The sequence below is a fragment of the Agelaius phoeniceus genome, chromosome 4 (genome assembly GCF_051311805.1).
Source record: "Agelaius phoeniceus isolate bAgePho1 chromosome 4, bAgePho1.hap1, whole genome shotgun sequence".
NCBI lineage: Eukaryota > Metazoa > Chordata > Aves > Passeriformes > Icteridae > Agelaius > Agelaius phoeniceus.
In genome coordinates this window covers 51540699-51554548 of record NC_135268.1, presented here as the reverse complement: position 1 = coordinate 51554548, position 13850 = coordinate 51540699, and the positions used below count along the sequence as shown (strand labels likewise).

General features: G+C 34.1%; 1 protein-coding gene across 2 annotated transcripts in view; it reads right to left on the bottom strand.

Annotated features, from left to right (window-relative positions):
* Positions 1-13850, bottom strand: part of PDS5A (PDS5 cohesin associated factor A) — a 78051-nt gene that overhangs the window by 36118 nt on the left and 28083 nt on the right. For both annotated transcript variants that reach the window (XM_077177602.1, XM_054633097.2), the window contains exons 3-11: positions 11205-11408; positions 10700-10786; positions 9812-9909; positions 9197-9323; positions 5790-5870; positions 4198-4338; positions 3013-3128; positions 2124-2218; positions 1089-1234 (exon numbers count right to left, since the gene is read on the bottom strand). In XM_077177602.1, the coding sequence (XP_077033717.1) occupies positions 1089-1234; positions 2124-2218; positions 3013-3128; positions 4198-4338; positions 5790-5870; positions 9197-9323; positions 9812-9909; positions 10700-10786; positions 11205-11408 (1095 nt within the window). The remainder of the gene's footprint in view (positions 1-1088; positions 1235-2123; positions 2219-3012; positions 3129-4197; positions 4339-5789; positions 5871-9196; positions 9324-9811; positions 9910-10699; positions 10787-11204; positions 11409-13850) is intronic.

Sequence of the window (13850 nt, the reverse complement as noted above, 5' to 3'; positions counted from 1 at the left end):
GTCATGCTACTGAATTGTTACGGTATGAAATGGAAGAAATTCAGATTAAGGATAGGTTTTCCCACCAGCATTAACTCTGCATGTACAGTATCTGGCAGTATATCACCGGAAGTTATTAAAGAAAAACACTGACATTAACATGAATGTTTTCCATATCTGTCAGCTCAGTGCTCAGAAATAGCAGAAGAGACAGACAGAACGTTTCAGAATAAGAAAAAAAATTATCATCAAGTATGTAACACGGTGCAAACTCTGAATGCCATTCAAAATCAGATGTTCCGGTGAGTAGCATGTTGCTCCTAAGTCTGGTCATCTTAGTTCCAACACGACAGAGAACATCCAGACAAGAATGATCAGCAGTATGTAACAATCAATTTGTGTGAAGTTAATCAGGTGATTCTTTATAATAGAAAAGGAAGACTTAGAGAAGATAGGGTACTCATATTTATTAAATATAAATGAGTCAAAGAATATTCATTGTTTTATGTAATCCAAGATCTATGAGATACCAAATCAAATGATCAGACAAGTTAAAAGCAAACAAGTGAAGTTATTTTTCCCAAACAGGCATTAAACTTTAATTTACTGATGCATATGCCATGGAGGCTTATAAAGTACAAATAAATTCAAGAAAGAACTTGATAAATACATGGAATAAAGTCCTGTTGAAAGTTATTATGAGCATGGGCCAGCAGACTTAAGAAATACTTAAATCACAAATTGTTGGATTTGTGATTTAAGGATTTAAGCCTTAAATCACAAATCCAAAGCTGATGACTGTGAGAATTATAATGGGTTATAGTGACCTTTGGCTTAAACATGTGTGACCATTCTTATGTTCTTACAATGTAACTGTGTTTATCACAAGTCAATGACCCTATTTGCTTGACAACACTTGATTGATGCCACCATAATATGGAATTTTTATTAAGATGTTCTTGTAAGAAAATAATTTTTTTTCTGTGAGTACTCCTGTTAATAGTCAACTCTGAAGATTCTCTGATTCCGTGGCTTCAGGTTTTTATTTTACTTTTAGTGAAGTATATTAGAGCAGGTCATTGCTGAAAGCACACTATTAACACACTTACCCGTTTGTCCAGCGTTCTCTCCCTCACAAAGCCAAGCAGCTGGTCATTGACCAAAGAGAGATCTCTCTTGCCCGCAGTGATAATTGTAACAATAACATCATGTCGAATGGCTTCTTCTGGGTCGTGTGATCTAACCTTCAAATATTCTGTCATGAGCAGAAACAATGAGAAGCTTGGCTTTTTTATGTAGGTGTGATGTATTCTGATTTATTACTAATGTTTAATCAATTAAATGTCTCATATATCACAACTATGTAATCTATTAAATATAGAGCCACTGACAGGAAACATCTGTTCCAATGTTTTCTGTGTTAAAGTTTTATCAAACAATTAGGTAACTGTAAATATCAGAAGAAAATAGGAGTGATAGCTTTTATGATAACATCATTTGCAAGAAGCAATAAAGTGAAATAAAGTTGACTAGAATGCACTGTAAGTAAAGGGGGGGGCGAGGGAATAAGAAGAAACAAAAAGAAACTCTCATTCCCTAAGAGTGAAAAATGTGAATAATAAATCAGAAATGCTGACAATTGTTGTAGAATAGCTTGCATCAAAAAACAACAGTATTTTCAGTTAAGCCTGAAAATCTTCTCATAGTTAATGGGATACTGTAGAGAAAGAAGAAACTTCATAGTTTACATCAGCAAAAAGGCTTTTTTTGAGGTCAGTGGAAAAGAGTAGTGGGGAACTCAGTGACTAGTTTTGAAAATAAGCCAGGGTGTCGAACCAATATTTGCTTTGCCTTACCCAAAGTTTCTTTAGAACTTGAAATTACTTTAAAATTCATTCTGCAATGGATAGCTTCTTCACTACTCACTCTTACAAAGTCCACACAAAGCCACACACTCCTCCTCTATCTAATTACTAGCACTCATCTTCAACAGAAATCAGTTACTCAGCAAATACCTCTTCCATCCCCCCTTATCAAGCATTGGACTTGGTGCATTTCAGAACCAGATTGCTATGTACAAAAATAGTTACACAGTCCCTTGCTCATTTTGTAGATTATTCTAAACCCCTGTATGAGCATCTCACCAGTGAGGTCTTTTGCTAAGTCTGGATGGTTCATTAAACAATGACTGGCGAATTTCACACTCTCTAATCTCACAGGGACATGGATATCATTGAACCTAGAGGGATAGAAGATAATGAATGTTAATTTTTAATTAGCTTTGCAAATCAGTATTATTCTCTATGTAGTAACATGTGTTGATAATACGTTCTGTTAACTATTAGAATACTTTTATATGGCAAAATTAGAGAATATAAATGTTTTGAATTTCTCTCAATAATGTACCTCATACAAATATTTGTTATTTCTTGTGAAATTCAGTCAGGACTAATATTAAAGAATGAATATGGTGTATGTAGATAAAATGTTGACCCAACAGATTTTGCCCACTGACTTCTGAACACAGGTCTCCATACAATGTCAATTGTGTGTGTGCATGTACACACATGCACACAGAAAAGTACAGAAATGTAAACGGGCATCACCAGGAACCATTTGAAAATGTTCTCTTTTTAAAAGATTATGAACTTCTACATTTCTGTAAAATAAAGTATCTCTTCACTCAGAAAGGTAAATGCCAAGCAAAACAGTGTTGCAGATGCAGCTGAACAGTATGAAATTTCAGACAATGCTGGCATAGCTATTGTGTAAATTCTGCTATGCATACAATGTGCTGTCTGTCTAACTTATATGGCCATAGCTGATAGCAATATAGCAGCGGTCTTTCAGGCCTCTTCCTTCTAAAATATAACTGTATGCAGTTTTCTGCTTTGATGATTTAATAAGGAACTCGTTCAAATATAAATAGTTACATCCTCTAGAAAGAAAATGAAAAATGCAATACTGTAAGAAAACAGAAAAAAGAACATCAAAAAAGAACAGAAATTCAGAACTCTATCCCATTCCTCTTACCGCCCAAGAAAGCACTGCCAAAGAGGTCGATTTTGTGTGGCCAGATCAGAATCTTTGGAGCCAAAGAGTTTAGCCAGAAGTCGAACAACAGCCAAACGTTCTTCTCCATCATTGCTCTAAAAATCAAAACATGAAAAAGGAACAGTAAATCATTACCTGTAATATCTTAGTAATAATTTTATTTCTGGTTTTTTAACAGTTAGATTAAAAACTGAATTTGAAAGTATTTCTGATAATCCTCGCTCTCTTTAATTACCTTATAGGATTCATACGAGACAAAATATACAAGTATACATATTAAGCTAATGCCTTACAGACACTGAATAGATGGCTGGGCTTTTAAAGAACCTTCTTTTCACCAATAAAAACCCATACACAGTACTCTAATATACATCTGACAAAATAAACAATTAATGATTTGTTTTAAAACATTTTTAAGACTATTTTATGTGTGTGGACAAGACACCAATTAAGATGTTATAAACACATATGCACTAATGAAAGCCACATGTAATTTCACCAAATACCTATTTCTTGGTTACTTTTGTTTGTTGCAACCATAGCCTACGTGTACATCCACACATGCAAAATTATTTCTGTTGTCCACTTATAATCTCAAGAAAGACAAATGGCTTTTTAATTAAAACCCCACAGACTTCCAAATCAGGATAAATTAACTGTTTTCAAGGATTCAAATCAGTCAGCTAACTTATTAGCTGACAATAACAAATCTGATAAAATATTAGGAAATACTTCCCCTATTATTAAAGCATTATTTTATAAAAGAAAATTCTGCAAATCGATACTGAAGCTAACACATTTGCATTTCATAAGATAAGCCAACTGCAGCCTAATTACTTTATAAATTTTGGGTGCAATCCAAAGATTAAGTACATAAAGCTTTTGCATTAGACTGCATTAATTTATCATTATAATGATTATATATATATTGTGTGCATAATACATGTTTGCAAGCACAATAAGCACATAATTGCATACTAATTTCCAATATCCTTTCTTTACTATTATATTTACCTTCAAAATAAAGCAATAAATACAGAATTTTTATTCCCCTGGTAGAACACTTATTACATCTACAGTTCTGCACTCTTAATAAAACAAAAATTTTTAACAAAACATTTAACAAAAATTTTACTGACTGTTCAAAGCTACATTGTAACCCACCTTCAGCTTGAATTCCAGCTGTGGCATGACAGACAGCAGTAAGTGAGGATCTATGGCAAAAAGCTCTTGTATCAAGTCAAACACATGTTCTGATAAGTCACTTACTGAAGACTTTCCCAGTACCAGAACCTGGTTAAAAAACTAAAATACAAACAATATTATGTAGTATATTTTCCTTCATTAATGCAAACATTATTTTAAAAAATTCTTTTAATGTAGTATTATTAATGGTTTTATACTTATGGAAGGCATTCAAAGCACAATTTCTTCACTACATCAAAGCATTTCACCCTTACAATTTTGGCTCAAGCAAATTAAAAACATCCTTGCCAGTTCAGTTTTATTAACTCTATCAAGAGAGTTTAATACATGACAATTTGATAATTTCAAATCTCAGTAACTATCTCCCAAGGAAAATTAACAAGTAATAAAAGAATTGTTAACTTAAAATGCATATTCACTCAGTAGAACACTGAACAAAAAAAACCCAGTGCTTTTAAAAAATTTTCTTATAATTGAAACCCAATCCAACTGAAGATCATCAAATACTGAAAATAAAGGTTCTCTGCTTCAAATCCATTTTAAAGAATGTCAGATGTCTTTATATTATGTCTTGCAATATTTGATGGCTAATGTATCAAGGTCATTAGTGATCTAACAGAAACAAACCAAAGTAGCCTAAATTATGAATTATTTATTTTTGGATTTATATAAAGTATATTAAAATTTAATACTTCCTATTAGATATTGTGGGTTAATATTATCTAAGCAGTGCAAATGCAATAGCAAAAAAAGCTATTACACACTTGAAAAAGAAAGTAAGGAGAATAATATTAACTCAACTCAAAGGTTACTTTATGTACTATCCTGTTTTCACATATGACTAATTATAAAGCTTAAAAAAAACAGGGGGATGTGGTAACTGTTAGTCAGATTCCTTGAGCTTTTAAGTACTTATTGATTAATCTTTTATGAATCTGCCTAATTCCCTTTTAAATTACTCTGAATTTTATTAATTCTATTGGCTTCAGCACCAAAGAAAGGCAACAGAATGGATCAGAATACATTCATCAAAGACTGCAGTAGCTGTATTAATGTGCAGAACATACAACACTTACATTCAACAAGAAGGAATTGTAATTTGAAGGAAGCCTTGTAAAAAGCATACTTCTTTTACTCTTTATGACTACAAGTCATAGCAAGTGTAGGAGGGGAAAGAAAATCTAGCAAAGAGCCGGTAGGTTGAAATGCTTCATCCTAAAGCTTGGTATGAAATAAGGCTGCCTGGTTGCTGCACATATGAACTATTAATAATTCCTTTTGTTGTAACAGAATTTTTAGTGGTCAGCTATTTTCACAGCCTAGATTTAGGCTTAACATTACAATGAGATGGATAAAAATTAATTTCCTCTTTGCTTATTTGAAATACTCCACACACTTTACAACCAAGCCAACAATATCCTATTTGGAAAACTGTAGTAGCTTCTATAAACATTATTTAAAAGAATAAAAATGCCCATAAAATCTCCAATAAATGAAGACAGTAACAAGAACACTTATTACTTGCAGGTAACATGGATTAATTTACATACATTGGCAATACATGGTTCAATGGTCTGGACGGTCCTTTTCAACAGGACTTTTGCAAGATCAAACGCTTGTTTGTTAAGGTTCTGAAATAAAGAAAATATAATAAAATTTTACAGAGTTTTCACTCACAAAAACAGATTTTGAAGAAACATTATCATTCCTGAATACTCTGAAAATTAACGTGCACCAAATCTGGCACTGAAAAATGAATGAATTTAAATTAATATTTAAATGTGGTTTTGTCTGCCCCTCGCATACTCATTAAAGATACACTGTAGCAAGTTCAGCCTTGTCTAGAGAGTAAAACTGTGCACTGACTTCTCCACAAACTGTATCATATACTCTGAGACAGCCCACAATGAGACTACACAAAGCACCTACACGGGGGCAGAGTTAGCAGTTAACTTTCCAAGTAAGCATTTGATTGTAACATGACAAATCTGAACACTGATATATTGCTCTTGAGCAAGAAAAAGAATGTAACTGCATATCTGAAAAATTTTTCTGTCCAAGTCTGTACAAATCCCATATGCAGTATCTCATATCATCTAAGTTTAATGCAGCTTGGACGGGAAAAATGATATGGATGAGCTGATTGCCCTGAAAACTACAAATCACTGCAGACAAAATGCAGGTAAAGCCTAGGGATGACTGATTCTTGGAAATACGGTATTTGGCAAATCTACACTGAGAACAACTCCCTCATGTTCTTTTAATTAATGAGATGACAAAGACAGTTCATCAACAGATAGTAAAGAGAAACAAGGTGGCCAAAGGCTCAAACAAATATTTCTTCAGTCACCAAAGCACTAAACTGATGTCTTGTTATAGAAGACAGACATATTTGTATGAATCTTCTCAAAAAATATCCCAATACTTTCTTCCCAAACCCAGCCATGATTAAAACCTTGTTGACTGGTATGCAGGTATTAAACTAAAGGACTGTGAATCTCAAACTTTAAAATACAATTTCTATGGAACTTCCATATGGATTCTTCCACACAACCAAACCAACAACACAAATACACACACAAACACAGAACACCACAATACCGAAGAATCAAACACCAAAACAGCCTAGAAAACAAATATGTAACTTAATAAAACAAATCAACTTCTTCAGCTATTAGGAGAAAAGATAACCCATGCTGGATATCCATGTCTGGATAACCCATGCTGTAGAACATGCAGAAGAAAATATAGATTTTTAACACATGAAAATGTTTTTAAGGAATAACTTATGTAAAACTGGGAAGAAAAATATTCACTGAATAGCACTACTTTTAAAGTTAATATAAAGAACTACAGTTTGAGGCCACAGGTCAAAATGTGAGCAAAATGTGACATGCTACTGCTACTGAAACCTGAATTTACTAGATGAGTCACATTAGCACACACAGAGAACAATCACTTTACACCATCACTTTACTAAGAATGGATGTACAAATTAATATAATCTAGATTCAGAGGTAGACTGTATATCATGTCTAATTAAAAAAACACCACCTCAGACTTCATTATCCAAACCACATTATTTCAGCTTCTTTACAAGGACAAACTTCCATCTAGTCTTGCCAGACTGATATTTTTCTTATGTCATAGCAGAGAATGACTGGTAATTTGACTGCTCTGCACAGACCTAGAAGTATTGCTATTGCATGCATTCTACAAGAAAATCAACTGTGCTCTTAAGGCTACAGTGCTTCTGATTTACATATCTAAAGGCAAGCATCATAATCACAGAATTTTCTTGCAGATCTGTTCATGAAAGGAGAACATAGTTACATTAGTCAAACTCCCATAGGCAGATCAGACAGAAGAACTTTCTGGTTGTTTTTTAGTTTTTTGGAACTACCATGGTAAAGCAGTCATTTAAGTGCTGCTGTTACAGGGAACAAAGAAAGTAACACAGACTGACACACTGACCAAATTACAATACTGAGCACTGCCTACAGGACATTTTTTGCTCAGTCATGACCAAGAGCTGGTAAGAATGGCACCAATCCTCTAAGTGACACTAAATTACAACCCAATATTTACACCAAGTTTGTCTCCCTCTTTATCAGAGCCTCGCTTGAGAATTTTCTTCATTAGGCAAAACTATAACAACGTTAATGTTAAAGGATCATATTCACTTTTACTTTGCCTAAATCAAGTAGTCACAACACAATGTTAAGTTGCACAAGGTTTTACTGGGCCTTTGTACCATCAGAGCAATACCCATCATTGTCAACAGCATCACCTCAGATCACCACCCTCTACTTCCACTCCTTATATCTACTTGCCTCTAATTTATTAGAAGCAACTTACAAAGAACAGTGTATTTTCACAAGGACTCTTGTTACAAAAGGCTCTCTGTATTAGCAGTTTCAGTAAGACACTATCTCATTGCTGTCAATAAAAATGATTTGATAGAATGCCATTCCTGTCTCATGATTATGACAGAAGGAATGCAAACTCATCTCAGGCAATAGATACTTTTATAAGCTTGATGAGATTTCACAGGTAAATGACAATGGCCATACTAATACTGATTTAATTATCTAGTCATAGATGGACATGTCTTAATTTTTGTAATCATTTTAAATTAACAAATGAGCAAACAGAAACATATACTTGGTAATCATATACTTGGTAGTTCATCTCCTCTTACTAATAACTGAAACTTACAGTACTCTATACCATTTTTGATAAGTACAAGTGTTTTAGCAAGGGAATTTTCTTGGCCAGTGTAAGGCATCACCATCATCAGCCTGCACCTCATTTTCCTTTATTTTACAGCTAAAGGAGTTGTGTTTATTTACTTTTTAACTTTATTAAGGCATTACAGTGAAGGAACTTTAAAAGCTCAAGTGCAGTCCCAGTGATCCCCTCTTCAAGGAACATACAATTCCTCTAGGAAGGGCAGTGTTCTGTGTCACTTTGTTCCTTATAAGTGAATTAAATGAAGAAAGACAATGGAAGGGGTGGGAAGCACAACTAGGAAGGTGCAGTGAAGTCTGACTGGCAAGCTGAGGAGAACAGAAAGACACCACAGAAATCTTGGGAATATCTTTCCCCCGTCCTCCTTCTTTTAAATTCAAAAATATTTAATATCTTCTCTATTAAAAAGACCCCAACATATCCAAAAAGTGAAACAACCAACTATCTACAATCCTCAAGATACAATGTTTTCCTATTATATTTGCTTGAAAACACTTTATTTATGTGTCAGTGAGGTGGCACAATCTCTCTGTAACAAATAATCTAGACACAGCTAATCAACAGCACCAGGTAATCCCCAAATGAAAGGGAGAAAATAAAACAGTCACAATAGCTGAAGTGTATAAAGAGATAAACAATATGCAGAAGGCAGTAAGTATACTGTTATAATAACAATAATTCTATGATAACATTTTACTTGGCAGACCTTGTGTGCAGGAATGAGGTTAATCAAAATTGAGTCCAGCAGCTCCTGAGTTACTCCATCGCCTTCCATGATGATAGAACTCATCAAATCCAGCATATGCATTTGTACCTTCTGGTTGTGGCTATTACTAAGATCATAAAGAATATTTTCAATATTAAATTCTCAGACTTGGACAAATACTAACAGTACGATCAAGAAACAGCATCAAATGTTGTCCAGTTTGCTCTCCCTTACACTCTCCACATCTCAAAACTATTTTATGTGCCTTTCTTCTCTTATAGAAAGGTTCAAAAATCTAGAACAATCTAGCTCTGCTTTAAGACAATCAAAATTTAAAAAAGGACAATAACAACCAATACAAAAATGTAGACAAACTAATAGGAAAGAAATATACTGCTGTAACATGGACAGCAAATTTTAAAACATCTACTTTCAGACACACACCCCTCCATAAAGACAGCAGTTCACACTCATTTGCTTTCCTGGTAGCTCCTCATTTAGGGAAATAAAGACTTCTGTTCAGACATATTTATCTGTAGACTATGCCATGATTCAGTCTACTCCCAAACCTGATGATATTTTGACAATTAATATAATGGAAATTATTCAACTTACTTGATAACTGAAAAAAGAGTCCTAAAAAGCTGAATAAAAATGTCATTGCAATCTTCCAACTCAAAGCAGATGTTGTAAGATTTGACCCAAGCTAAATTCTAAAACAAAAATGAGGATATTTAGGCTAGTACAACTTCACATTAAGTAACATAAACATAATCATGTTAGCTATGGGGTTTTTTCTGTTTAAGGAAAAATAATATACAATAGATGTAAGGACTTTGGGAAAAGAGACTGGATATTTGCTTTGCATATAAAGAGCTCCTAACACAGGGGCTTTGCAAGATATATCCAGAAAACTCTAAATACAGGATGATCTGATTTCTTAAGTATGAAAGCCAATTGACAGAACTTGTTCATATAATAAGACCTTATTTTTTCTTCATGCTATGAAACAATACAATTTTAAACATCATGTTTTAAACATCAAGTATCTTGTTTACAAATGAGATACTATTTCTAAAAACACATTGAACCCCACCACTCTGTTCTTGTCAAGAGTATGGTTTTGCAATGTTTTTAAAGCAAAAATCTTACATTCCTCCTCCCATCACCAATATAGGCACATTGGCATTTTAACCAGCATTTGAGATTTTCTCTCTTGATAAAAAACCCCCAATGCAAGGAATTGTAAGATAAAGGCTAAATTTCAATACATACCAATTGTTTAGATAATTGGTCCTCAACTACAGATTAACAAACTTATTAAACACAAACAGCACTTTAAGTACTAAAATACATGATTCACTGAACTTTAATGAGACTGCTATGATTTACAGAATAGAAGAAATTTGCCAGGCATACTGGCACATGAGGAGAACAAGTGGTTACACTTCTTAGGTTTACAGATCTAATACCATCTACTGAAAGTTATAACTATTGTGTTACCTCTAACAAGTAAAAGTATCTGTTAAATTGAGGGCTCTTCGTGTCCTCCAAGCCTTTTAATTGTCTTGTAATAAACAAGAATATGTCCTGTCAAAAAACAAAATTTACAAGCTTGATTCAGCAGAAGATGAAAATACAATCCTTTAGTAGTGATATCTATCCACATTTTCAAATTCATAATGTGAGAACATCAAATTGTCTTTTTTAGGCATTGACAGAACGCTATCACCAACACAGATACTGGCCATCTAGCATTCCTTTACACATCTCTGGCCCTTAAGTATTACAATGACTTACAGGATTAAAGCAACTTCTCTTTAATAAAACTAAACATCAGTATACATGGGAATAAAAACATTTTTCTGTTAATTTTTGGGGGTTTTTGTTGGTGGGGGGAGACTGGTTTGTTTGGGTTTGGTTTGGTTTTTTTTTAAGGGGGCAGTTTATATTTTCTTCAGTAAGAATAAGGTGGGAGAAAAGCCTTTATCTTATGAGGTATTTTTACCTTAAGTTTGTCATGGGAAGTATATGGAGCTTCAGGAGCGTAGATACGAAAGATATCAGCCAAGCAACATGCTACAAGGAGGCGCACATCTTTATTGGGATTCCTGAGGAAGAATTCAGATGCAAGGTGCAAGGCTAATGGCAGATACTGCTGCTTCTCATCTTCTGAGTCCTGGTCCATATCCATGAAGGTTTTCACCACCATCTGAAAAACACCAGAAAAAAAAAACTGAGTTCTTTCTGCTTTTATTCCTTATTACTAAACAAAACTTTTTAAAAGGATGCAGTGCTATCAATACATCTTCTGCTGAATAAGCACAATTAGTACTTGAATTTTTTTGTTAGGACAAATATCAGAAAAAGGGAAGTGTTAACCTGATACTTAGAGGTTTATTGAACTCAATAATTTAGATTAAAACATGTTTAGATTAACCATGTTGCAGTTCTGCTTATTTTGTCAATCTTGGTCTGAGGTACAGCACAGAAACTGCTGTGCACAGATGAGGTTGGAGATGGCAGCATCCCTTCCTCAAGCAGTTCCACTGCACTTCCAAGTGAGGACTCACCTCAGTATGAATGGTGTGAGGGGCAGTAAGCCATCTGGCCTAACACATGGCCACAGTACAATGCAGCTGCCTCAGAGCTGTGCCAGGACTAGAGCAGCCTAAGAGGCCACTCTTAACACTCTGCCTCTACTGAGGCACAGACCTCACAAAGTACTTTACATATGCACAATCTTTTTATCTAGTTTAAACAAACTAGATACTGGATAATTTAATCCCTCATGTTAAATAAATCTTAACACTGCAGATATCTTTCTGCATATTTAGAGCTGCATCTTTTACATTAACATAATGTAATAAATTAACCACATGGTTTCCTTGTTTCTTCTAGCACAGCTAAGAACTACTAATTCCTATGAAATGCCACCAAATTAGTTTATATTTAATTATTATACAACCCCGGTTAATTGAAACTTCTCAACGTAATGATTTGGCAAAACTGAAAGTAATAATTTAGTTTGAAGTAATAAAAAGTTGCAGATTTTAATTTTAGAATAGTGTTTGTTAAAATATGAAGATGACTTCAAGGATGTCAGCACAGAACAGGCAGACGTGCTAGAGACTCTAAGAATGACCTTAGTGAAATCAGTCTTTGTGTTCCATTCCTCCGTGTCACTTGAGCATCATTAAGAGTTAAAACTGTGAAGGACAGCCACACTGTATGCCAACAGGATTTGGTATGCCCACTACAGACACAGTATGCACAGTGCACAAAATGAAGAGATACCAGATTTGACCCAAATCTTGATGGATGAAATTCACCTCTAAAATGATAATAGTAAAACACAAAAGAAGACTGAGCTCACACAACTAATAAATACATCCCTTAATCTAACCAGAATTTTTTTGTTATGTTGTCATTCAAATTATTCTAGGGTTGCTTCTCCATTATTAAGCACATCCATGCTTTCAACATGAAAGTGCTGTGTTCCAGCTTTCTTTCCTTCCTGAGTTTTGAAATACAGTTTTAAATTCAGATCTTATAAATTAAAATAAATGTTTGACAGCAATCTCTCCTACAGTACATTACTTAAAAATCCTCCTCCCTTTCCAGAAATGTACAAGTATAATTTGCCACAATTTGCCACAAAGACTAAAAAGAGGAGATGGGAGAAGAGAAAAACCCTACACAACAATAAACAGAAAAAAAGAGAACTTTAAATCTACAGCCCAGAAAAGCACAAATTCTACCTTATTGGTCTGTTTCCTTACAAATATTCTTAAGCTATGTCTTAAAGCCCTAGTTGAAAGCACAAAACCATTCTTCTACTGACAACTCAAGTCTGCCTGTTACAGGGCCTTTTGTTGCTGCATCCTGGGGTGCATCAGGCACAGCATCACCAGCTGGTCAAGGGAGGGGATTGTCCTGCTCTGCTCTGGGGTAGCCTCCACTGGAGTCCAGGATATAGCCAGAAATTGATCTGCTAAAATAATCTGCTAATGAAACTGAAAACCTAAAATAAACTCTATAGATACAAATCTAAAAGGCCGAAGTCCAAATAATTTAATGCTTTGAATGTCCAAACTGGAAACCACTCATTAACATGCTAAGACAAACAATGTGATCAAATTGTAACAGGAATTCACTACTTTTTCAGACTACAGTAGTACTGTCTGATGTCTGGCTATACAGTTGAAACTATTTTGAACACTAACATTCATTTATATAAAAAGCCTACAGACTTAGCAGCTTTCACAACAAAAAATCTGTTACTGTACTCTGTGCAAAAAGCAAGAGACAGAAAAATATTCTTTAATAATAATAATGTAGCATCATCCATTCCTTTCCAAACAATTAAGCAGTCAATTTAAACACTAATTCTAGCAAATGTAAACAGAATACAGCTATGCACATTTATGATTAAATTCATTCTGCATCACTTTTGATTGAATGCATCTCCATTAATTTGTCACATACTAGAACTTTAGTTAGCTTGAAAAAAATAATGTATTATAACTATTCTGGAAATTGACATTATTGCCACTTTGACCACAGTACCCTGAAATTCTAATTATCAGAGCAAAATTTTACTCTCCAGGCTCTGCAAACCAGTAAGTGAAATGACAGGATTGTAACACTGAAG